Source organism: Patella vulgata, chromosome 1 (genome assembly GCF_932274485.2).
Source record: "Patella vulgata chromosome 1, xgPatVulg1.2, whole genome shotgun sequence".
NCBI classification, from domain to species: Eukaryota; Metazoa; Mollusca; class Gastropoda; family Patellidae; genus Patella; species Patella vulgata.
This window is the reverse complement of record NC_065879.2, coordinates 70,502,070-70,528,097: the sequence shown is the minus strand read 5'-3', so window position 1 is coordinate 70,528,097 and position 26,028 is coordinate 70,502,070. Positions and strand designations below refer to the sequence as shown.

The 26,028-nt window shown below is 36.0% G+C and overlaps 2 protein-coding genes across 3 annotated transcripts; one reads left to right on the top strand and one right to left on the bottom strand.

Annotated features, from left to right (window-relative positions):
• The first annotated feature begins 1,275 nt into the window (after nucleotides 1-1,275).
• On the top strand, nucleotides 1,276-13,211 carry LOC126827602 (uncharacterized). Its single transcript, XM_050557078.2, has 12 exons — nucleotides 1,276-1,540; nucleotides 2,390-2,536; nucleotides 4,037-4,139; nucleotides 4,305-4,470; nucleotides 5,186-5,302; nucleotides 5,782-5,933; nucleotides 6,385-6,484; nucleotides 7,037-7,151; nucleotides 8,752-8,873; nucleotides 9,200-9,302; nucleotides 9,542-9,660; nucleotides 13,086-13,211. The coding sequence occupies exons 1-12, from the start codon at nucleotides 1,291-1,293 to the stop codon at nucleotides 13,209-13,211; spliced, it is 1,620 nt and encodes a 539-aa protein (XP_050413035.1). The 5' UTR covers nucleotides 1,276-1,290.
• A 2,551-nt stretch (nucleotides 13,212-15,762) lies between these two features.
• Nucleotides 15,763-24,844, bottom strand: LOC126827495 (uncharacterized). 2 transcript variants are annotated; one of them, XM_050556888.1, is made up of 5 exons: nucleotides 24,731-24,844; nucleotides 22,825-22,910; nucleotides 20,309-22,004; nucleotides 18,624-18,750; nucleotides 15,763-17,824 (listed from the first exon to the last, which is right to left on the bottom strand). In XM_050556888.1, exons 2-5 carry the CDS (start codon nucleotides 22,892-22,894, stop codon nucleotides 17,351-17,353), a joined length of 2,367 nt encoding a protein of 788 aa, XP_050412845.1. In that variant the 5' UTR covers nucleotides 22,895-22,910; nucleotides 24,731-24,844; the 3' UTR covers nucleotides 15,763-17,350. The 2 variants fall into 2 exon arrangements, with proteins under 2 accessions (XP_050412845.1, XP_050412855.1); XM_050556898.2 differs by having other exon boundaries at nucleotides 24,726-24,791.
• Between the last annotated feature and the right edge of the window lie 1,184 nt (nucleotides 24,845-26,028).

Here is a 26,028-nt window from a genome sequence, read left to right as displayed (position 1 = left end):
TAAATTATGCAACTCTAAATATGACCTAAATTATCATAAATACCCCATGCATGTATCTGACGACCCATCCTGTTTATGCGGAAACAAATGTGAATCTAGCGAACATTATTTCTTTCAATGCAGCCTTTTAATAGACCAACGCAGTCTTACCATCGATACACTGGACGACACAAGAATATTAATTCACTCTTGTTTGAGAATTACAATATTTCTAAAAATAAAAATATCTCTGTACTCTCAGTCGTTTACCATTATATAACTCTAGCTAAACGCTTCAAATCTCCGAAATGGAGGTGCTTTTCTTTTTCTGCGAATCACTATTACACGATTTCTTCATATGTTATATGCGAATAATGTTTATTACTAGTTTGATCAATTTCTAACGCTCATTGACCAATCCATATGTAACCCAGCTTCTTTAGGCCTGAAATGTTATCTAAATTATTAATTAGACATTAATTTACTTATCCAGACCATAATCAACTCTTGGTGTCATCGCTTTGCCTGCGATATTTACTGGCTTATAATCCGATCTGCAACTTAACGCTCATTCATGATTAAATACAAAATTAAAACTGGATAATCGAGACTATGTTTTTTTATTGTACAGACTTTAGTAATGATGATCGAGGCTAGGCCCAAAATTCAATCGCTAAATTCTCGGTTCAGAGTTGACCAATTTGACTGACATTTTCAGCAAATTGCCTTTACATTATCTAGTTTTTAACTATTATAGTGAGAACTGCCAGCTCTTTATCTAATCTCCCATAATGTATCTTTAAAGTAGATAAAGTACAAGTACTTCTATGTTAACAGTAGATAAATACAATAAATAAAAAATCCGTCAAGGTAAAATATCAACCACTTTACGTCATTCTGACTAATTATGAATTGATTATCATAAAACGCAAAATTTGCATTTATTCAAAGATACATATCTGCATGCAGGCTGGAAATAATCATTTGGCCTATTTTATCAGATGACAAGAACACATCCTATTTAAAGATTCTCCGAAAGATAGTAAATATGCAATATTAATCTGATAATGTTTTATCAAAATTTATCATCTAATGATGTACTTTGATCACGCGTGACTAGTATATCCATAATTATCTACAGATTGTCGTCCCATTTGTATGTGGATGTCCCTGTGAACAGATTGTTATTTTTTCAACCCCTTTGAAACGATGTCAAAGAAGTAGAGTCTTAAATCTGTTCCTATTACGGGGAATCTAATCCCACTTCAACCAATTTCATTCAGATAGTACACAGATCATATATTTCTGATCATGACTTTCTTGTTATACATAGAACATTTTATCATTACCGTCATTGTTGTTGTGCTTTGCAACATCTTCGTAAACAAGGGTAAGGATGCCTTTTTGAAAGTGATCGTTGGAGTGATAAAGAACCTTCCGGGTATGGACGTTATTATAGAGAATGTGTTACGAAATGAAGCAACAAACTTTATGAAACAAGTCAATCTGGCTCCTAAAAAGGGGGAAGCGAAGAAACCCAGAGTTGTTATTCCAAAAGTCGGTAAGTTTATATCAGGAGAATTATATTATATTACATTATCATTGAATTATGAAAAATAGTTGACACCAACTATACAGATAGTCTTTTTACCCACGGTAACTTTTAATCTACACAGAAATGGGTTGATCCCAAAAACTGATTACTCTGAAGGATTCATATTGCCGCAGAGGTTTCTAAGGAACAGTATTGCTTGTACTGAGATGTTCATTTAAGGTAGATTAGGCGTGACCGACTAGTGGTGACCTTTGACAAAGTCAGAAGTGGGCTTATCCCACAACTCAGAAGGATTCATATTCTCTCGGGCAATCCGAAGGAACAGTTTGATACCCGTTTATGCTTGTACTGGGATGTGCATCTAAGGTAGAATCGGCGAGGCCGACCAATGATGACCTTTGACCTACTCAAAAGTGGGCTAATCCCCTTTATTTTGCCATAGCTAATCTAAAGGAACCTGTTGACACCGGTTTCATGGATGTATTTCCGGTGTGTTTTATGAAACCAATTTTGGCAGTAATATGTGAACCCCCCCCCTCCCTGGTCGTGTCCCCTAATGCATTACTTAAGAGTTGCGATTTTGGGGGTTCCGATAACATATCTACTAATTGTACTCCTCAAACCGATTATACTCGAGATGTTAATTTAATCCAGGACTAAACACTTCAGTTGTAATAATATGACAAATTGTTAACATCCAAACTACCGGATACATGTATCTTACTCTCCCTAAGAGACTATTAAGTATACCCTATGTCATATTTAAATGCTGGATATGCCTGCTTACTCTTTCTTGAACATCTGACATCACTTTTCGTTTATTTCAAGAGTGGTAGCTTTGTATGAATATTACAGGTATACCCCATGATCAGTTAAGAGAGGAATTAAAAGATTTACAAGGTAAAGAGAACCAGATAGAAGATGGTAATATATTCGCCTATATGTACACACTACCTGATGATCACTTCCAGATACAAAAAGAATGTTTTGATAGATTTGAAAGTAAGTATTGCAGTTAAGTCGAGGAAATATTTTCATCGTGGGAAAAAGTAATGCCTAAAATATGTTTTTGGGATGATTGACATACTCATAATTTCAAATGCTACATATACTTAAGCAAGGGGGAGATATTATCTGAACCAGTGATAATATATTCATTTTACTCTCAGTGTCACACACGAAGAGAAATTTCAAAATGTCCAAGTTCGAGCAAATAACTGCAGCGTAGTGTTCAATTATTGATGTTTTGACCAGTGCCACTGTAGTGTTCAATTATTGATGTTTTGACCAGTGCCACTGTAGTGTTTAATTATTGATGTTTTGACCGGTGCCACTGTAGTGTTCAATGTCCGTACATTTGTTATCCACAATGTTCTATTAGTTCTCGGTATAAATCCTACAGGGGTGGTTTGAATGGGTGTACTCAGTACTGTGGATTATTATTCATGTTAGCAATGCTAGTATCGTTGATTCGACCCCGCACTTGTAAGTAACGACAAGGGGTATGGTCGCCTGTCTAACCATGTGCATTTTCTCGTTGTGTTTCCTATCGGCATTAGAATACCTGCCTGGTAATACTCGAAGACAGCCGCTGCAAGGTGTGCCCAATGGAACTCACAATGGCATTCCTGTTAGATTTTTACCACGGTTCCTCGATGAAGATGCGTGCCCTCAAATTACGATCAGCGGCTTTAAATACCATATTACCAGTATTCCGTTTTTTGGATGGAACGTCCACAGAATTCCCAATTATGAATCGTACCGATATTTTTAGATGTATTATCCAGCTCATTGATAGTGATAAAACTCAAGTATTGAGTTGCCATGGATTACGTCAATCTGAGTTATACACGTCAGTAATCACGAGGTTCAGAAAAAAATTATTGTCAAAATCAAATTATTTAAATTGACTCAAGTATCATTTGTCACTACTTTGAAGCAATAGAAATGGTTATTTCTGTGAGAACCGAACATGTGTTGATTTTCAATGATTTTAGAGATTAGTCCGAATAAAATATGAAAATGGAGATAATTATTTTGTTCTGGATACCTTTCATGCCGCACAATAGAAATGACACCAATAATGATTTTGTTTTATAAAATGACTCCGCCATGTATATTTTGATTGTAGAGATTTCTAGAATAAAGTAAATATGAAAATACAGATAATTATGATAAATCTAATCTAGATATCTTTCATATAATATGTCATCCAATTCTGACAATATATGAATTTAACAATTTTCTCTCATTTATTATTTTCAGTATGAGTTTTGTTAATATTTTAATTTAATATGAAAATACAGACAATTCTTTTCTAGAAACAATGTTTTAAAATCCGGTCTGGTCAGTGGCATAGTTTAGCAGTTGGAGGAAATCAGACATCTGCATACACCACATATAACATCTCAGTCACCCGCTCACCCGGTTATAGATTGAACATTTTAATACAAATCAATTAGACAAACATTGCAACAAAAAAATTTTTTTTTTTTATTTCAGAGGCCATTGGATATTCAGTAGACCACGATGCTTTAGTGACAGAAGCTCACCACGCCTTTCTGCATGAAAATGCTCTGAACCCAATGATCTTTCCCAGTCTCAGGTAGGTTTATGATTCATGCTTTAAAAAGTGGAAAACTTGTTATATAACAGTTTAATGATGATATACGTTTAATTATGATGTCCTGCGAAAGCTGGAGTTGTTCCTTTAAACTCCCCATATGACACGTGGTCTGACTTGTCACATTAATTGGTTACTTTTTCTTAGAACCATGGAAACAGAAATTTTAAGTATGTCTGCAGCAATGCTAAACGGGGATGAAGATGCGTGTGGATTCCTCACTTCCGGTGGCACAGAGAGCATTTTAATGGCTGTCAAGTGTTATAGAGATCGAGCAAAGAAACTTTTCCCTCATATTAAAGAACCAGAAATTGTAAGTTAATTGCAGCTGATGTATTACCAAATAACAGTGGGAGATTTTTTTTCTTATCCAATGATTTATACTGTACAGCTAAGGCACCTATTCTGTTATAAAATTCTATAGTTGGTACTTTGGTACTTACAATATTGGACAAAACAATTATAGTTCGTCTTATATAAAAATTAACAGCACTATTGTAATAAAAGTTTGTATTTTTAAAACATACTTATTGGTTGCTAAAACACCCCTGTTACATTTTGGAAACTATTGAAAATATAGATTTGAAATACATTTCGTTCAGTGGGCAAACCACTGATTACGAATTTGATGCAGTTCTGAGCTTCTTGTCAGTTGATTTGCGACGGATGAGATATAAAAATAACACTGTTTCAAATTTGGGAAAATATATATAAACATTTTAGATGTTGGTATATCGTCAAACTTTGTCAAACTAGTAAATGAACCTTTACAGAGGGTCGCGGGTGGGGGGAGGGCAGATTCGTCTACTCTTCCTCAAATTCCAACTTTCACGGGTTCATTTATGTACACGTCAACATGTACACGGGAAATCAGGTTTTTGTACCATGATTTTCCAGGTGGAATTTGGGGACTTATGGCCAATCTCTTCGAAAAAAGTATCAAAGTAAATCATCCACCAATTAACCAGTTTTAGTCACTAAAATATATCTTGAATGTCTGAACTGCTTTATATTTTTGCTTTATTCAGATAGCACCAATCACAGCTCATCCAGTCATAGAAAAGGCCGCCCATTATTTTGGGTTGAAGATAACACGTACCCCAATCGGACCAGATCACAGAGCTGATGTCAAAGCAATGGAAAGGGTAACTATTTTGAAGGCAGTTTGCAATTGCTGTATAGCTTTCGGGACGCTAAAGTCACTTTTCCAAATCTTGGGCGCTTAGGACAAATTATAACAAACTTTGTCTTATAAAAACTCAAACGACATTTTCCATTTTACTAACATGAACATACTATTAACAAAATAATCTTTTATTTATTACAACTTGCAACTCGGGACTAACCTCTGGGTTTACCATTCTCGGGATACCAGGATGTTTGGGCAAGCAAGAAAGTCCAACAGGCTGACGATTATTCGCGGAGAGTGGTTATCAGACAGCATACGGCATGCAAACAGCTTGCCCAAGATTTAAGACATATCTTACTATGTCAAAGTACCCCAGATTTATATTGTAATCAAATAGATAATACTTTAATTTAAAAATTTTAAGAACATATGACCTACCTTATATGATAAAATTCGATATGAAATATGAATGTATATATTTCTAACTGCTTTCAGGCAATCACATCTGATACAATTTTATTGGTTGGATCTGCTCCACAGTTTTGCCATGGTATTGTTGATGACATCGAGGCAATATCCGATCTGGCCGTTCGAAAGGGGCTTCCGGTTCACGTGGACGGTTGTTTTGGTGGTTTTATGTTGCCATGGTGAGATGTATACTGGGCCATAAAATAAAATAAACCTATGTATATATTATTGAGAATTATATTAGTGTAATCCACGACGGATTGATCGTTTTGACAGCCGTAGTAATAAGCGCCGTGTGTAAAACCATTAAACCCCCAAAAGCACTGGACCAATACGTTAGTATTTGTACTCGCTCACAAGACAGCCACAAATTGAGAATTGTTGTTAACAAGCAAAAAGAAAATACCATTGCTATCGATCCTAGATACAACTGATGCCAGATGTTTAGAAAGTTCTTGAAATCCCATCCTTGTACTCATTGGGGTGCACGTAAAAGAACCCAAGAAAGGGGGTGGAAACGCCACGGTCCGGCGAAATTTTCAAGATGGTTGAAGTAATGTGCTGACGAGACATTAAATCCCATTCCATTAAGGATTTGAAATACCAGTAAAACTTGTATTGTCTTTCCAGGGTAGAGAAATTGGGTTATGAAGTACCTAAATGGGATTTCAGATGTCCCGGAGTAATGTCTATTTCAGCTGATATTCATAAATATGGATATACGGTTAAGGTAAACGTAGCAGATAAGAACTTGTCTTTTTAATAAATACACCATAAAGGTAAAAAAGAAAATGTTAAACACCCTTTTTGAGATCGACACAACCGGTTTACAGAACTCGTTTTCGAAAAACATATCCTTAAGACACAGTGTTCCAGACTAAAAGACAAATATGGATATACGGTTAAGGTAAACGTAGCAGATAAGAACTTGTCTTTTTAATAAATACACCATAAAGGTAAAAAAGAAAATGTTAAACACCCTTTTTGAGATCGACACAACCGGTTTACAGAACTCGTTTTCGAAAAACATATCCTTAAGACACAGTGTTCCAGACTAAAGACAAATATAAACTTTCAGTTTATACCAATTAAAAAGCAGTTATATCAAAAGGCATAGGTGAATCGGTCCAAATATTAATCGAAGAATCCTAACTTAAGTAGTTTTTACGACGTCATTGTTTTCTGTCTAAGGGCGTTAGCTTAATTACGATCTACTTTTACTTTAATCGTCATCTTTCAGCCTTCTGTATTCGGGCATTGAATTCCATACTTATATTTGTAGGGTTCCAGTGTTATTGTGTATAGAAACGCTGATATAAGAAAGTATCAAATCTTTGTCTATGCTGAATGGCCGGGTGGTCTCTATGGTTCACCTAGTATGGCTGGTACACGGGGAGGTAATATACACCAGTACATGATAGTTATCTCCCGCTTTATACTATAACTCTTAATTTTTCAAATATACTCGTCAAAAAAGGTAGTGGATATTGAAATGTAAATACCTATGCAGGTTGTGATATGATAAATAGTCATGGACACTTGACATTCTTTAAGAATATGTTCACAGTTGAAGAACTTATCGCCCCAACAGAACCACTGAGCTGCACATGCGACACGCAATAGCGCCATACACGTGGGAGGGGTTCATTGTCAAATTTGACACTTCAAGGAAGGGTTGATGAAAACTGCATCGTGCTGGTTTATCCTATCCATGTTTGCTTTCCTATCGGTTCTTACATAAAATTTACTGATTAGCGTATCTTTGCTTTAGTGTGTTACGTTTAATTTGCAATGTCTTCAACATGATGAACGTCTACGTGCTATTTACATGCTTCAAATGGGTTCTACACAGCGAGCAGTAGCTAACATGCTAATCACAGACTGTGGAACCAGTACCAACAAAAACACAATGCTGATGATAGACCTCGTTCAGGGCGTCCTAGAGCCACTACACAAGCCCAGGATCGATAGATTCGTACACAGGTCCTGCGAAATCGAGGACAAACGGCCAATCAGCTTTCTGTAAACTTGTACCAAGTTACAGGAATTCGAGTTACACCCCAACCGATTAGAAATCGGCTACATATAGCCCATTTGCATGCGCGACGACCGCGTGTTGTGCCTCCATTAACTCGCCAGCACATGGTAAACAGGCGTCAATGGTGTAGGCAGCGCAGAAATTGGGGTAATCGTCGATGGGCGCATGTAATGTTCTCAGATGAGGCGTGTAAATGACCGTCATGCTAACGTTAACGTCTGTTATGGTGTGGGGAGGAATCACCATGACTGACTGAACGGACTTGCATATTGTTCAAGGAAGTGTTACTGGTTTGTACTACCGTAACCACATCCTGGCACCGATAGTTCTGCCCTTTGCTCAACGTGAAGGTCGACGTTTCATCTTTCAAGATGATAATGCCCGTGCCAACCGCTCTGGTGTCGTGAATGACTACCTCCAGCGTCACCATATTGTCCACATGCCTTGGCCAGCCATGAGTCCTGACCCTTCCCCGCAAGAATTGGCCGTGGCGCTGCAAGAGGAGTAGGTCAGATTGCCCCAAATCGTGATTGAACGGTTGATTAGGAGCTGGATGTCTGAGGATTTGTGGAGCAATTACTCATTATTAAGACAAAATCAAAAACGTCCATTTTCACTTTTGACAGTGTATCTCTTTGCGAGTGAAATGGGGCCGTCAGATAAGCTGCCCATATGAACTGTTTATGTTCATGTGTAGGCAATTGGCCTGTTATTAACATACACTGGTTACCTCTAATAAAAACAGCAGTGCATTTTCGCAGTTTTGTATTGTTTCTGAATATCCCCTACTTTTTTTGAAGAGTATATAATGACTTTTAAGCAAGATCTATTGATGATTGTGGTCCGACACAAATGCAGACTGGTTGTAATGGCAAAACATAATATTGGATGTGGACAATATTATTTTTTGAGAATATTTATAAAAATCCTGTTCTCGAAACTCAGTCTTGTCTCTATAGGTGGAAATATCGCTGCATCCTGGACATCAATGAGAGCACTTGGTGAAGATGGTTTTATGAGAAAGGCGAAGGAATTAATGGACATTACAAATAAACTGAAAGAAGGCATAAATAACATCGACGTAAGTTTAGTATTTTATAAAATGATACAATGGCAAATATATACATTCGTACATACAACCGTATAGAAATAATATTTCTACTGGGAAGTAGCTTTGTTCAGGAACGCATCTGTGCTTTTTGATATACCGGAATGTATCTTTGAATACCGAAAACAGTATCTGCGTCCAGCACATCAAAACCGATTAAAATTTTATTTTAACGTGAATGGATGTTCGGGTTACTTATTTCGTGTTTTATAGTCGTGTACATCGTGTTTTATAGTCGTGTACATCGCTGTAACGTGTAATCTAATTGTTATACAAGTTATATGGTTTATATTTTTTAGGGATTGTGTATTCTTGGTAAACCATGTATGACTGGGTTTTCCATCGGTTCTAATAGCCCGGATGTGGATATTCTTGCAGTAGCAGACGCCATGGAAAAAAGAGGTATGCTTAACGGGTGTCAGTTTCTTGAATAGTTTACAGACATATGCGTGAATATTTTGTCATCATTTTCCAGAAAGGGATTTGAGAATCAGCATCGAGTAGTTCACGAAATGTCTTAATCCACACGGATGTGTCTACATGAAAGGGTGATTGGCGTATTTTTATAGAAACTATGCTAATATTTAATTGAACTGTAATATAAATTTTAGAAATAAAACAAGATGACATTATTTATTTAGGTTGGAAGATGGAACGCCAACAAAATCCCTTCTGTCTTCATTGTTCTATTTTACCCCATCATGCACCAGTAGCTGATAAAATGTTACTTCATCTGAAGGAGTGTGCTGAAGAATGTAGGGTAAGTAGCATGTTAGACCGTTACGACGTAGAGGATACAGCGGGGTGCAGGCGTGCGGACTATTGGCAATGTTTATTGCACGGAGTGGGGGTATTACTATAGGAACACCACTCGGGCGTATAAACTTGCAATATCCCTATTGCTCATATATTCATCCGATTATGGGGTATACACAACATTACTTATTTTTCAAAACAATTCTTGGGATTGGGGTTTTGCTTTCGAATTTGGGGATTTAAACTAGGTGTCAAAACAGGTTCGGGAAGCTGGCTCATTAATATTCGTACTATTGAGTCGCTAATAGCAAATACGTACAATTATACAAACCCTCAATTATACAATCGGCATGTATCTGATGAAAACGTTAACTGTAAATTTGTATTCATCAAGCCTCCGAGAGCTCATCTTTAATAGAAGACTTGATCTCGAACCCGCGTATGTTGTAAAACTAGCGGTCAATGCTTCAGGAACATGCCAAGAGCTGGAATAAGTTACTTTAATTTACTTTATCTGTAGGGCTACGTTTTGTAGATCAACTAAACCATACTACTCCTTGTCAGACATTTTCCCAAATGTAGCAACTGCTGTGCTTAAACAACTTGTTATCTTCCGATGACATCATGTACGCCCAAAGCATATCGTTTCCCAATTCGAATACCCAGTTAAATAGTACGAACGTTATATAGTTTACCTATATCGTGTGTTTGATAGCAACTGAAGAACATGAACAAAACCGGTATCTTGAAAAGGGGTACATGGACTTCCACAGACGTTTATGCCTACAAAAATGCTAACAAATTAGTTTTAACCTAAAAACGTTAGGATGAATGGAGAGACCTCTCGACTTTTACTTGCTCGTGCATTTATGAAATACTTTCAATTACTTTCATCTAGATACTTGAGAGATATTTACTTCTTTCAGTTAACTTTTCTTATCATTGTCATCGATTTAAAACTAAAGGCACATTCAGTTAGTATGGTCGGCTTCAATTTTATCTTGTGTTAGGTTCTATACTCGGAATATCACTATGGCTTTCAAAAGCACAACAAATGGTGCACTGGTCGTGGAATGCCATTTCTTCTTGTATGTTTAAACAATTCCAAATGTAATTTTAATTAAAAATCTCTGCAAAGGTTAATGCGCACCAACGATTTTAAGATTCGGGAAGTGAGACACGAACCCAACCTGTGGGTCGCCAAGCACGCTTTGTGGGGTCGTGGCGGACTACTCTGAAACTTTTGAAAAAATGTTATGTTTTCATGAAAAGCATATAAATCTATACATCTCTTGTCTCATTGCCAAGGTGTAAAATTTAAGCAATTTAAAACAATAAGTAGTCAAATAAGTGAAACAATAATGAATGTAAATCATGATAACGTTTCATAGTAAAAGGTGTCTGGAATGGGGTCGCAACCAACAAACGGTTGGGAACCACCACACAGAAGGGGAATTAGGTTTTGTTATCGGCTGAAGTAGAGAGCGGTAACATCTACACAGACGATTTTTGTTAGCTCACTGACAATTCATCTGAAGGGTTCTTATATGAGACGTTGGGGAGATATCACATCGAAACCACTCCACAATTTGCCGAGGGCAACATTGTCCTTTTCATATATGTTCTAGCGGCAGCAGAAATCCTTCCCGTAAATTAATCGACACTTGCTTTACTTGGCAAATATAGGAGTCTCTACGTACCTTTAATATGCTTTTATTACATAATATGTGTTCTTAATAACATCTTCCAAACACGGTTTAGTTTTCTTATGTTCATGATAGCTAGTACATAAACAAATAAGCTGCTATATTTTCCAATGAACGATTTATTTAGCGGTCAAGAAGCACAGTCGCTTTAATTATTAATTTTATTTTATGTTTCGAAATCTCAGTCAATCTAGCTCGTATGAAAGTCGGAGTGTTGTTTAGTCTGTGGGGTATAAGAAATTCCATGAGGCCCTATTCCGGGAAATGGGTGTGGATGGGGATGGGGAGGTGGTTGTATCCTCCTTTGTAAAATTCTCAAATAGAGTGATCTCCTGTTTTAGAAACGGCAGTATCTATGAATTGTTGTCAATATTCAAATCCGCATGATACAGAACAACCCGTTACGGGAATACGGCACCATCAAGTTAAAACACTGCATTAAAACCACCCGGTGAAAACGCAAGATAGGGCCTTTATATCAATGAAAAGTTGTGAGGTATAGCCGTGGCCAATAGACCTAATTTATCATGAAAGAAAACATCAGTTCTTAACTCCTAGTAAATAGATGCTAATTCCGTAGCCTTTCATGAACAGAGGCCCAAGTCGGCTGAACTAGAATAGCCACGAGAAGTTCCATTGTTAAAGTTATGAATGGAGCTCTTTGACCGTGATGTTGCTATTTCTCAACAGAAAGTCTAACAAAATATTTAGTTTATTAGAAACACGAATGAAAGGGTCTTAATGGAACAGTTTGATTAGAGACACACGTGAATGTCTTCATAGTGAATTGTATATTAAATAGTTCAAATGTCTTAAAATGACTAGACCGCTTTGATTTGGGTCAAAAGTTAAATTTTCGATATCTATAGATTTTATATGTTGATTTGTTCTGTGGATTAAAATTATGCCCTCGTTGAAATTATTAAATAACCCGACTCTGTCTTTGGCCTTGAGTCCCATTTAGCTATTGCGCACATTAAAAAGCACATAACACCTTATACTTGAAAACGATACTTGTCGCGCTATATGTGTATAAACCAGTCATTGTTTTCTATATAAATTGTGTTGAGTTTGGGTTTTTTCTTAGTCGTTTGAAGCAAAATTTTAGTCGTGTGAGCTTGTTCTATCAATAATCGTTTCAATCAAATTCAAACCTTTTTTTTTTTTGACTTAAATAAAAAGTTTGCCTCCTTTAAATTTAAAGTATGTTTCTCTAATAATTATCTCCAAGGACCGTATAAAATATAACATTTATCTATCATAGACATCATATTATGTATAAGAGCAACTTGAATTTAGAAGATCGAGGTAAGCCTGTACCGCGGGGTTTTCAATGAGAAGCAACCAAATTTTACACTGTCTTTACTTACTTCTTTTTGAAACTAGCGTATGGCATTTTGTCCGCCTACATTGCTTCGAATTGTGTCATGATATCATTAAGTCCAATGCCATTTGTTAACCCCGTCTCAAATTTTTCAAATTTCATGCAAATTATTTGATTTATTAAAATAATTTCAGCCATTGGATAACGACCGCTTTCTTTTATGAATTACGAAAAGAGAACCATAATGTGCAATTGTAACCTTGCTATACTCACAGTGTTATCTGGCATAAATGTGGCCGTGGAAGGGTGTTATAATATGTTATTCAAATATTTTAAAATATAAACGTTGATTTTACACCAGTCCTGCGACTATTTATCGCTTATTTGTTTATTTTCCAGGACAACAAGTCTCTGTCTAAACAAGGAACAGCTGGTGTGTACGGTATGATGGCTAAAATACCAGATAAAGGTCTCATCAGTGATTTTATTGTCGAGTTCTTCAGTGAAGTTTATAAGTGTAAATAGTTTCATAATGATCGATCATCTTTCGATGTCGATATCAATCGATAATCTTTCGAGGTTTTTTAGTCTTTGAAGCCCCAAAACGCCAGAAAAGAATTATCCAGTAGAGTTTCAGGCATTCATAATCAAAAGTACCTATACTAAAAATAGCATTTTGGTATTCAAATCATTTTAGTCCAAATATTCTTCTCAAATCGTTATCAACGCTAGCTGAAGTCATGGTCTTTGGTAAAACTTGATGCACACCAGAATCTTTACCTATCGTAAGACAAATATAGTAATACAGATTTGTTAATAAAGTTTTTGTTTTGTATTTAGATGTGCTTAAACATTAATAACAGTCTTTACATTACAACAAAGCATATTTTTATTTTTTGAGATATATGTGAACGATCTGGCTGTTGTAGCCTACCTTTAATCCTATGATCACATAGAGTTTCATATATTCACTTTCGTTTCGTTTTCATCCTGGATCAAAATGGGAGATTACTTAAACTTAAAACGGCAAGTAAGGGAAAGAACAATAATTGCACAAGTGTCAATCTAATTAAAACATAGATCTATATTTCATTTCGTTTTTTATACTTTCGATGGTCTACACTACATGCAAGTGCAATGACGTCTATGTGCAAGAGTAGTAAAGACAAGTTAAATCGAAATTTAAAACTATAAAAACGAAACGAAATTGGATCTGTGTTTTAATCAGATTGCACAAGTGTTCAAAGTACTTCAGAGTATCCACCCTTGACTGCTTAAACTGGTTTTTGATTGGATGTTGTCTACAATGTGCGCGTGTCAATATACTGGTTATCTAATATTTTAATAGCTAGGTACCAAATATGTCTTTTAGTCGTGGATGATCACGCTGTGGAACTTCACATTTGGAGATTGCAAACACGTACATTAGTGTAAAAGGTTGTCTTCTGTGGAATATGGCAATAAACCATTGGAATAAAAAAAATTTGGGGTGGGGGCTGTTGAAATGGGAGTACTAAATTCCGATTTACAGTAAAGTGTGCAGCATTTGAGCTACCCGAGGGGAGCAAATCCCGAATTATTTATGATACCGAAAACCAGTAGACGACTAAATAGTTTAAAATTGACCATGCTGCCAATCAACACAATGTTTTGCTCCTTAAAGGTCATGCATTTAAATGACTTTCTTAAATAATTTGGACTCGTTTAATCGTTCAGTGTGATTTTTGTAAATTAATACAGCCCGACTTGAACATGAGCTATTGTGGACAATCTATCTACGACAAACCCTCTATTTCATCACTTTGGTCGTTTAACAGCGGCTTCCCCAATAGTTATATCGCAGACAAAACCATCTATTTCCAAATAAGCAGTTCTGTTGTCCAGAGACGGTTTTAACCTTTGATCAATGGAGACCATATACCAGATACCCGATTTGAACCAATCAGATTAAAACGCATATCCTATTTCGTTTTGTATAGTTCAAAATTTCGTTTTACTTTTCTTCACAACACTAGGATCTGGAAGGGTTGTTATATAACACGCGTTCTGGTTAAAGTGAGGGATTAGCCAATAAAGAGGTCTGTTACGGCGAGTTCTTGGCGTGCGATGCACGGAACTGTTTGTAAACCACTAGAAACGCCAACGCTGATTAATCAATGTCTGACGTCATAGGGTCAAAAGCCGCCGGTACGACCCCTGACTCGACCGTAGACTAGAACCGGTTAGACCTTCATGTAGTGTAGGCCATCGAAAGTATAAAAAAAACTAAACGAAATATAGATCTGTATTTTAATCAGATTGGATCTGAACAAACTTTGTGTTGGCAGGAGGTTAAACCCCATTTCATTTCATTTGAATTTTGTGTTGGCAAATAATAAACTTTCTACGTTGACTTTAAATTAGCCCCGATGTTCTAAAATAGCAGCCATCGTGTCCATTGTAACTGACGACATGCATATACAGTTTACACAATGTTGTCTCAGTCCACCAGTTAGCAATGAATTGTGCAAGAAAAAAAAAAAAAATTAAAATACAAGGTAAACGTCATTTTCCTATCGATCAATCGTAAAACATGCAAGAATCTCCATGTGACCTTTGACATGGTGTACATATCCAGGAGTTGATATAGGCGGGTTAATGATCTAGACTAATAACTGACCTTTTTTGATCAAGGCAGCAAATTCTGTATATGAAATAACTATTGATCTTAAGAGTTAGATTTAGCTTTGATACCACATAGTGGAACTCTGTGGTTTTTCTTTATCCCCTGACATGGGGCATTCTAAACTTTATAATGCACTGTGTTTAACCTCCATCCTGCAACCTGACTAGGAGAAACCGAGTTGGAAAATCTTGAAGAACCTTCACTGCCAAATGTTGATCAGACCCTGTCTCCCCAGTGTTTATAAAAGCCCCGACCCAATTTTATGATGGTGGGGGTGGGGGAAATACTTGGAAAGAAACCCTCAAAAAAATACTGTCTGTCTGTAACAGTTAGTCTTGTGCATCCTTTTAACTCCTGTTTCTTCCTATTGCCATAGTTTATTCTCAGATTTTTATTTCTAACACAAACATGTAGTTTTGTACAACTATTCAAAGAAATTATTTTTAATGTACTCTTTGAGAATTTATACATTATACAGCCAGTATGACAAAGTTAATCGTTAATCTTGGCGCTAACTTTTCACAAGTATACATGCAGATACTTTAATACTTATTACAAGATTGGACAGGAATTTCAAAAACACACATTTCATAAACCTTATCTACAAGAAGAGGAAAAAAAAGTATTAGGAAATATAAACAGTGTCAGCCAACAAATATATGCCTACCATAAGAATTTTGATGGTAACACAGTAACTTTTAAGTTTTTCGATAATCCCTTATAAAATTGATTGGCGAGTCTGAATAATGACTGGTCAGACAATCTCTTTAAGTTTGACAAACATCCTCACAACTAGCCAAACAATCTCACCAAGTCTGAAAAAATGATCACACCTACTCTGACCTGTAAAGAGTTTACAGAGTTTTGGCAACAGGGGCAGTCAATCTGCTAAAAAAAATGTTGGGAAGGTCTAAATTTCGATAGGACTTACTGAACACAAATTTGAAAAACAAATTTGGTCGAGTCCGGAAGGAGAAACAATAATATACTACCATATGAAATGTGATTATATAAAAAAAGAACTCTTACCCAAATTAAACAAAACTATACATTAGTGCTTCAGTATAATGCTATTACTGGGGGTTCATTGTCAATATAAGTGGTATAGTGATAAACTTATATACAGTGTTGTTACATAATGGCATCTCCCTTATACAGAAACCCATCTTACAGAAACTAATGCTCTTGTTGATCAGATCCTGTTGTAATTAGGACAACAAGACAGACAGCCTACAGACATTTTAAACAATTACCTTCAGATATCCATCTTGACCATTGAGGTCAACCTATAGAAATGACTTACATAAGTGGCCCTTGATGCTGCCAATACATGACTCATGGAAGCTATTTTGGAATTCAAACAATAAGATTGGGCTTTCTGGTCAGTTATTTCCCCATTTTTTAAACAAATCATGCCAGTTTTAGTAACAGGGGTGTGGATGCCAGTCAGGGGTGTTGATGCCAGTCACAAAGTTGTAAAAATGAAACATAACAAATAATATATATTATATAATGTAGTCATACGTTATCCTGAACATTATGTTAAACAAAGACATTTCTTAGTCAATACTGATAAAGATTTCCTGATTGCTATCAAACAAAGTCGAAGATTTTTTTCTCATACTGATCGACAAATTTTTAGGATTTATCCTTAAATAAAGTTAAAGAAAGCACTATGCACATGCAAAAGAACAATAATTAAACGATAAATGAAAACAAAAAAAGGAATCCCTACAGATCCATATGAATTAAAAAGTTCATCAAATTGCAGTTTTTACAAGCTGAATACGAACTATTTCTCTTTATTAAATTTGTCAAATTCAAGAAAGTAAGCATTTAACAATCATCTTTTACAGAACTGATGACATGGATATTTTTCCTGCTTTTGAAACATCCGATTGTAACAATGAGAAACCATTAGAAAATGAAAATTAATAATAGAAATATTTCTCTTTGAACTTTCAACATCCAAATGTATAATTGAATCGTTAAACAATAATTAATTATTGAGGGGTTCAACTTGTGGCGTTGAAGTCTCTCGTTTAACAACTTTGTAACGTCCGGAAGAACTGTCTTTCGAAGACATAACATAATCAATGAATTCTTTTGAACACAGGTCTTTCGTGATGGCTTTTTGGATGGTGGTATATGCCACATTCTTGCGTCTTGTTAATTGCACAATAACTTCCATTGTGTCGGCTTGATTTACCAAAAGTTGGGAATGGTAAGATGGTAGATCGGATATAACCATTTCCTCCAACCCCTCTGTTTTTGTGTATTGCTCAATTAAGTTGCGTAAAACGGCATCAATCCACGGGGACATCTCATCTGGCTCTGGATCGTCTTTGGCAGCAAGATGCTCCTGTGGGTTAACTCCCTCTAATAACTTGGGTTCCGATTTCTTTAGTTCGTCTGCCTTTTCCTTAACCTCATCAAAGGTCAAAGTTACTTTTTCATAATCCATTTGTGCTATCTATAAAATACAACACAACAATCAAACATGCAAAAAAAAAATATCTTAGTCGTCAGACAATCCTTTCTAAAAAATCTAATGCATGAGGAAAGTTTTTATTTTCGTGTTTTTATTTTGTGTTCTCATAACCATCACATTTCAAGTCACTATGTTGTTTATAGGAATGAATGGTTATTCGGAATCATTTTTGAATGTTAATAACATTTATCAGGGTTGTTCAATCACAGATTTATAAAAAAAACTCTTTCACTTATTTCTGTAACCCAGGAAAAATATTAAGGTGTGGTAATTAATTAGACTTTTAGAAATAAAAACGGGTCATGCAGCCCTTTTTAAATGGCATGGGAGTATCTGAGAAACAGAATATTTTTTTTATATGGCCTTAGAAGTTAGACAGACATTTGTTGACATATATAAATGGACAGATATGATCGGCTAAAATCATCAATGCATAATCCCCTGGAAATAGAACTGATATTCACTTTATGATAAAAACTATTTCTAGCATGTATCAGTTGAGGTTGTTATATTTGTAGGTGCCACTGAAGATGAGTGGCCGAGCATTAGACTCTTGATTAGAATGTCCCAGGATTGAGACTGGCGTGGGCCAAGATTGAAACCATCAGGCTTTTTTCAAGCCCAGTCTTCACTTGTTAGAGGTGGCACCTGTGGGACTTATATGGAAAATGTGTCAAACCGTAAAATTCTCCAACTTCACATGGCAAAAGGAATATTTCATTCTCTTTGTTATTTTCACACTTAGTGCACATTAGCCATAAAACATAAATAATATTCTTACCTCTACAGATGTATCATATTTTCTTAATAGAACTGTTTTAGCTCTCTCCATTGCAACGTTTTTAGCCGAACCATCTTTATTACTGTTAGAGTCAGCTATACATTTACCTTGTATGTATATTATACACCTGAAATTACAAGCAGAATATTTACCTCTGATGTTACGGTAATCCATGGTGTATTACATGACAATGCTGTCACACTCTAGATGATTTTGACGATGATGCATGTTTAATACCACTCTATACTGCTGGTACAAGAGGAAGGAAAGTTGAGATCTCATAGATCATAACACTTGTTAAAATGTATCTATATACAAAGCATGGGCTGTGCCTTAAAGCAATCTGGCAGATTGTTCTACTATTGCAAAAATTAAATGCTAACAACAAGAACAATGTGTGATAATTCATTATTAATTATGTATCACATGACAATTATCCAAACGCCAAACAACCAGCACACACATACACAATGGACATGTCTTTATGATACCACGGTGTATACATTACAGGGATGTGCTGAGGTAGGGGGGACAAGCCAACAGTGAGGCTGATGTCCCCCACTGAAATCCCAAAATAAATAGATGACACATTTTAATTTATCGCACATTTATTTTTTTCAAAAGCATCAAGCAATCAAACTGATTATCAACTATACACTAAGTTTCATCACTCCCTATCAGATAGAATCAAAGTTACTCGTATCTTGTCCTAAAGCATTGACCAATGAAATTGCTTAGCTCTGCTTAGTTTTAGCTTGAAATGTTAATCATTGAACTCAAACAAGACATTCGCCTAATTAATGAACATCTACATCAAGTTTAAACATTCTACCTGAGTTGTTACATGTACATGTATGTTCCAAAGACTTGACCAATCAAATTGCTTATCTCTCCTTAGCCTAAGCAGAAAATTCTCATCATTGAACATAGTCAAGGTATTGATATAATGAATCTATACTCAGAGTTTCATCACTCTCACTTAAATATAACCAAAGTTATCATGCCCCAAAGCATCAACCAATCAGATTGCTTATCTCTGCTTACCGTAAGCAGACATTGTTTATCATCGAACTAGATCAAGGCATTCACCTAATGAACGCCTACACCAAGTTTGAACATTCTACCGCAATTAGAAGGAGAGTTCTTGTGTTCCAAAGTCTCAGCCAATCAAATTACTTATCGCTCTGCTTACCCTGAGCAGAAAATGCTCATTATTGAACTTAGTCAAGGTATTGATTTAATAAAACTATACACCAAGTTTCATCACTCTCACTTAATTAGAACTAAAGTTATCGTGTCCCAAAGCATCAACCAATCAAATTGCTTATCTCTGCTTACCCTAAGCAGAAAATGCTCATCTTCAAACTCCATCAAGGCATTGACCTAATAAACACCTACATCAAGTTTGAACATTCTCATGTAGCTCAACTAGAAGGAGAGTTATTGTGTCCCCAAAAATGTGACGGACGGACAGACAGACGGACGAACCTATTTTAATAGTCCCCTGCTTTCTTCAAAAGGCAGGGGACAATGAAGCATGGAATATAAAATCAAACACTGCATAATTGAATTCTATATCTTTTTACTTTTACAATTTATATGCGTTTTTTTCTAAAACCTAGGGTGGGAGGGGGATTAATGTGTAAAATCTCAGATCTTCAACATAATGTAATTCTATCTCTTACCTTTTACAATTTCCACGATTATTTTCTACAAACTCCATGAAAATATTATTAGCTAAAGCCGTCTGTTGCAAACAATTCCATGCTGATGCTCTTCCCAATGGCAAAATAATCACCAGGTCATCCTTCACCTCCTCAAGACTCTTTGTGGACACTCCCTTCTTCTTCAATTCTTCCAGATTAGAATAAACGCGATGTCTGTTCTCTGAAAACTGCACATCAATAATGTTCTCATCTGCAAAGTTGACATTTGTGAGTCGAAGAGCTTTGTTGAGAAGACCTCTATTTCTACTGGGACTCAGAAACAGTTTCTCACGTGCTAGCTTTAGTGCATCTTGATAAGCATCCTTTTTTCTAGGTGAATCTTTTTGAGCTATAAAAAGATCATCAATGTACAGCTCACATGAATATCCCTTCTCAGTTTGCCTGTAGATGTGAGTAATCCCCAGCTCAAGCTCATACACGATTTCTTCAAAGTCGCGGTTCACGCTGGACTTGTATAAACTGTGAACACCATGATGTAGTGATTCTAGTATCCAATGCAATCGTTCCTTGTTCATGGAATTTTCTGTCTTTTTTTTCGTGGGATGAATATGGTCATTGAAAAGTTGTTGAGAATTAGAATAGAGGAAACTTATAGGTTTGGTGATCAGCAAGCGTAGGGCTTGAGAATAGGAGAAAGCTTTTGCTTCCACTTTATTCCGTCCTTCTTCCACAGCTATCAGGATGCCATTGATTATCAGAAATCCACGGAACCTATCATCTGCCAAAGCTTCATCTTCATAAATTGTTCTTATCATAGCATCTTGGCAATTGTGTCGAGAGGTTTCAATGACAGTCATTGCTTGTGGAAAATCTTCATACTTGAAAACTTCTCTTTTGAGTATTGTCAATCGGTCCTCTGTGGGCAATGATGATCCATAAGGTCGATTTATAAGATCTGACATAAAGAATTCCACAAGACCTTGCTTTTTTTGTCCTTTTGAAGGATATCTTCTTTCTCTCACCATATCTCGGCTACCTTTTCCCAATGACTGTTCATAACTTCCATAAGCACCCCCATAAGCACCTTGACAGGCAGACGAGCCATAACCACCTCTGCCCATTGCCATAGAAGGACCATAGCCACCATATCCACCAGAGAAAGGCCCATATCCATCTCCACCTCTCATTTCACGAGGACCATAACCAAAACCGTGACGTGATTCATATCCATATTGTCGTGGATCATAACCTCTTGCCCCATACATCTGATATTCATCTACATGACAATCATCATAGTCATAATATCCAGCCGAACAATCTTGATTCCTCATCAATGGAGCACCATGTTGATTAAACCTCCTGCCTCCAAGACCACGTCTTGACTGTCCAGGTACATCAAATCCATGAAAACCATATTGATTTGAATATCTCTTGTTTGGCATGGGAAAAGGCATTGAAGCTGCTGCTTTCTTGGATTCCTGTGAAGCTGTAGTACTAGTAGCGGATTCATTAGTATTGGTTTTAACTAGCTGAGACATCATCTCAGTTTGTAGCTCAAGAAGCATTTGCTGTTTGGTAAAGATTTGTTTGAGGACCTCTGGATCTGTAGGAAGACCCTCATTAATTTGATCCTGTAGTTCTTTCTGGTAATTCTTTAGGACTGTTGGAATGACATCTGAAGCATTTTTTTTTGGTCCTTTCTGTTGTGAAATTTCTGGAAATTATATTCAAAAACGTTTTGTTTAGAAATGTCAATATCTTTAATTAGGGATTTAGAAATAATTTTTGAAGCAACCTGTGCTTTTTTCCATGTAATGGCCCAAAAGATGACATGTAGCGTTTTAGCTCATTTAAAGTTAATGTCTACTATTTACTGTACATCAATGCTACATACATCATTTATGGAGAAATCCAGCCGTATTATCATTATTCATTATCTAGTATGGTACTGAAAAGATTTCACAAAAACCAACAGTACATGTACATGCTGGATGTGATATTATTATGGTAGTTATCAATGGTTATCAACAAAGCCATTTACCTGTGCCATTAGATCATCGAAGACTAGTATGGCACATGCTGACAGCTATCCTGATAACGTCCCAATTAGTGTGGTAATTCATATTATAATTTAAATGACAAATTGATTTGTATTTCAGGTTGAACATTACTAAAACTACAGTGGACTCTATCACTTCTGACATCTGAATACTATGGCATTCTGTGAAATCCGTCATCATTTCATGTCCCGATTTATTTCCTTATTACTTCAATAAAAAAAGTTTTGAGCAATTTTGAATGTACAGAAAGTGTTAAGTTCTGTGTATTGGAGGGTGCATTATAATAAAGCTTCTGCCAGTATTCGAAGGTACAATAATACTTCGGGTATAATTGAGGCAATTGAGTATTTCGATATTCCGTCTAATCCGGCATATTGTATCGATTCCGCACGATGTCGGAATTGACAGAGACCATACTGTATTTCAATTCTTTGATAATTTATGCCCCGGTACTCGACATGTAAGATGACTCACTAGATTTTGAATTAGATTTCTGATTTTGGTTGCTGGCACCCTGGACACCACCTTCATCTTTAGCACTCATTTTGGTTCTCTTAATTCTGAAGCAGAAGTTCAATTACAATTAAACGAAATCTAAATGGACCTACAAGGGAAGGAAAGAACTGTGGTTTAAATGTCAAAACTGGAGATTGAACCATGAGAAAATACATACATGTATGGTAGTAAGGTGTGCAAACTAACTCTGTGTGATAGAGATGGCAATCAAATTCGAAATTGCAATCAGAAAATATTGCAATCTGATAGGGTTCTTTTTTTATAATATCAGGAACAATCCAACTGAGTTTCAAAACATTATTTCAAGAAATGTTTCCTATATCGAATTCACAAAATTTCACAAGTTTGAACGTAACAGGTACATGAAATAAACAGTTACAATCCTTGTAGATTTGAAAAAAACCAACCCAAAATAGTCTTCGGATGAAACGAAAAATTTAGGTCCCGTGTAAAGTTGGAATTTGATATAACAGTAGGCTGTAGTGTCATGAGGTAAAATTTCCCTCATACCACACTGTATAGCATATGCTCATCCTCATTAGCCCAGTCGGAGCAGAACAGTAGGACATTAAACCCCATTTAATTTCATTTTATTTTAAAAAAAAAACCTCCAAGAACACGGACAACAATTTATATTCATATTAAATCTGGACCACATTCTGCTACAGACAGAACAGAATGTCATCTTCTGGCTGAGCATGCACTTACATCCATATTTGGCAATGTAAATGGAAGTACTGGTAGCCATCTCTGTTGGCCAACCTCCACATAAACAAAACCAAAAAGACAACTCTGCAGATAAACAATAAATATCAAACATGTAGACTGTAGGCTTATATCAAATTAAGTCGAATACTAGGTCTAACCCTAGATGAAAAAGAGCGCATAGTGTTTATATCCCTTTTAATGCATGAGCATGATTAGCTACGAGATATACTGATGTGCTTGTTTTTAGCTACGATTGGATGCCTTTAGTTCCAAGTGGCAAACTCGATTTCTTTATTAATGCATGTACCGTCTTAAAAATAAGTTAATTTTATACTATTAGTACTTATTACACATACACAGCCCTATCTACCGAAACAACATTCATTTATCAGCAAATATTGACAATAAAGTAAATCAAGCATTGTTTTTATCAAAATTGATTCAGACATTCATACATGTAATTACGGCGTATTACTACTGCGCAACTCTGATCAGATTAGTACTTTGATTGGCTATTGCACATGAGGCCCAGCCTTTATGTGTTACAGACGTAAATTTAAAATGTCGGAAAAAGCAATCTACTGTCGCTTTGATTTAAAATGAGGAGATTTGTACCCGTTTCAGGTAGATGCTTAATTGCGTTGGGTGTGGCAGATCGTTGTTTTAATTAAAAATATTGTCAATTTTGTTTACAAATGCCGGGTGCGAATCGCTCCCACATCATGCTACGTTGAAGTTAATAGTACCATTTCTTATCTCGAAACACGAGGGTTGAGAGATAAGGTTTGTTATCTTGAGCATGATATGACTCGGGCCTATGTCTGTCTCTAGCAAATATCTGAATCTATACAAAAATGACATTGACTATGAACAATAACAGTTGCTCTACCGTACATTCTAGTTCTTCGGAATATTCACAATATAAGTTGGGGAGATTGAATCAGTTCTTCGTTTGTGCTTAACATAAAAGAACAATTTTATTTCTTCTGCGATGCTCAAATCAAAACCTTCATTTTTTTTACAATAATTGAATGTAAGTAAATTCACACGAAGTAGTAAGGAAAATAAGATCGTAGACAACTAATATATTATGCATATGTTTGTCAAATACTGTCTGCAATTAATATGCATTAAAATTTACACCACTAAACCTTACAAATCTTATTTTTCATCAAAAATACACGTGTGAAAATTCGATCCCACTTCCGACATTTGTTGACATCACGTGATAAACCGGCTGATCAAATGTTCCTTTTTCCAACAAGACCACTATAAAGGGGAATAAATCTGTATAAAACCTGGAGTAAGTCAACTAATTATTTCACCAGAGGGACTGTGACTGTTTTTGGAACATTCCGTGGAGGCTAATCCGATATCAGCAAGGAGCAAAATGTCAAAATTATCGAATCAAAACCATAACAGGGTTTGACCACACTAATTTTTAGTTGGGTTTAATGAACCTTTACTTTTTGTTTTTAAAATTGATTTTATAAATTATAAACTGTATATGGTGACTATATTTTTTTTAGAGTAGTATACCTCACAGGGTGCTCTGGCTTTGAAAAGCACAGCTATAGTTTCTTAAATAGTCATTTTTCAGCAGAAGATGTTATTTTATTGAGAGGATCAGGAGGGAGAAATGGGATTTAACATTCACATGACACAAACTAGGTCATTTCGGGACTAACAAAATATGATTCAATTTATACTCTTCAAAAAAGGTAGGGAATATTGAAATGCAAATACCTACATGTATGCAGGTTTTGATATGATAAATAGTCATGGACACTTGACATGCTTTGAGAGTATGTTCACAGATGAAGAACTTATTGCCTCAACAGAACCACTGAGCTGCACATACGACACGCAATAGCACCATACACGTGGGAGGTTTTCATTGTCAAATTTGACACTTCAAGGAAGGGTTGATGAAAACTGCCCCTTGTTGGTTTATCCTATCCATGTTTGCTTTCCTGTCGGTTCTTGCATAAGATTTACTGTTTAGCGTATCTTTGCTTTAGTGTGTTACATTTAATTTGATCGGGAGACGTGCTCGTCGACGTCAACGTCAAGCGACAACACTGCAAAAATTGGCCGTGGCGTTGCAAGATGAGTGGGTCAGATTGCCCCAAATCTTGATTGGACGGTTAATTAGGAGCATGTCACGACGAACTGCTGAATGGTTGAGGATTGGTGGAGCAATTACTCATTATTAAGACAAAAATCAAAAACGTCCATTTTCACTTTTGACAGTGTATCTCTTTGCGAGTGAAATGGGGCCGTCAGATAAGCCGCCCATATGAACTGTTTATGTTCATGTGTAGGCAATTGGCCTGTTATTAACATACACTGGTTACCTCTAATAAAAACAGCAGTATGCATTTCCGCAGTTTTGTATTGTTTCTGAATATCTCCTACTTTTTTTGAAGAGTATATTTCAATAATTGGTTTGCA

What these genes read in the sequence shown, in the direction of transcription:
- LOC126827602 (XM_050557078.2), top strand. Translation starts at nt 1,291, where the DNA reads ATGACTTTCTTGTTATACATAGAACATTTTATCATTACCGTCATTGTT. An exon ending in AAGGCATAAATAACATCGAC is followed by an intron (nt 8,874 to 9,199) that starts GTAAGTTTAGTA and finishes TATATTTTTTAG; the next exon opens with GGATTGTGTATTCTTGGTAA. An exon ending in AGTGTGCTGAAGAATGTAGG is followed by an intron (nt 9,661 to 13,085) that starts GTAAGTAGCATG and finishes TTTATTTTCCAG; the next exon opens with GACAACAAGTCTCTGTCTAA.
- LOC126827495 (XM_050556888.1), bottom strand. Translation starts at nt 22,894, where the DNA reads ATGAGTGCTAAAGATGAAGGTGGTGTCCAGGGTGCCAGCAACCAAAAT. An exon ending in GAAATCTAATTCAAAATCTA is followed by an intron (nt 22,005 to 22,824) that starts GTGAGTCATCTT and finishes TATAATTTCCAG; the next exon opens with AAATTTCACAACAGAAAGGA. An exon ending in AATCGTGGAAATTGTAAAAG is followed by an intron (nt 18,751 to 20,308) that starts GTAAGAGATAGA and finishes TTGTAATTTCAG; the next exon opens with GTGTATAATATACATACAAG.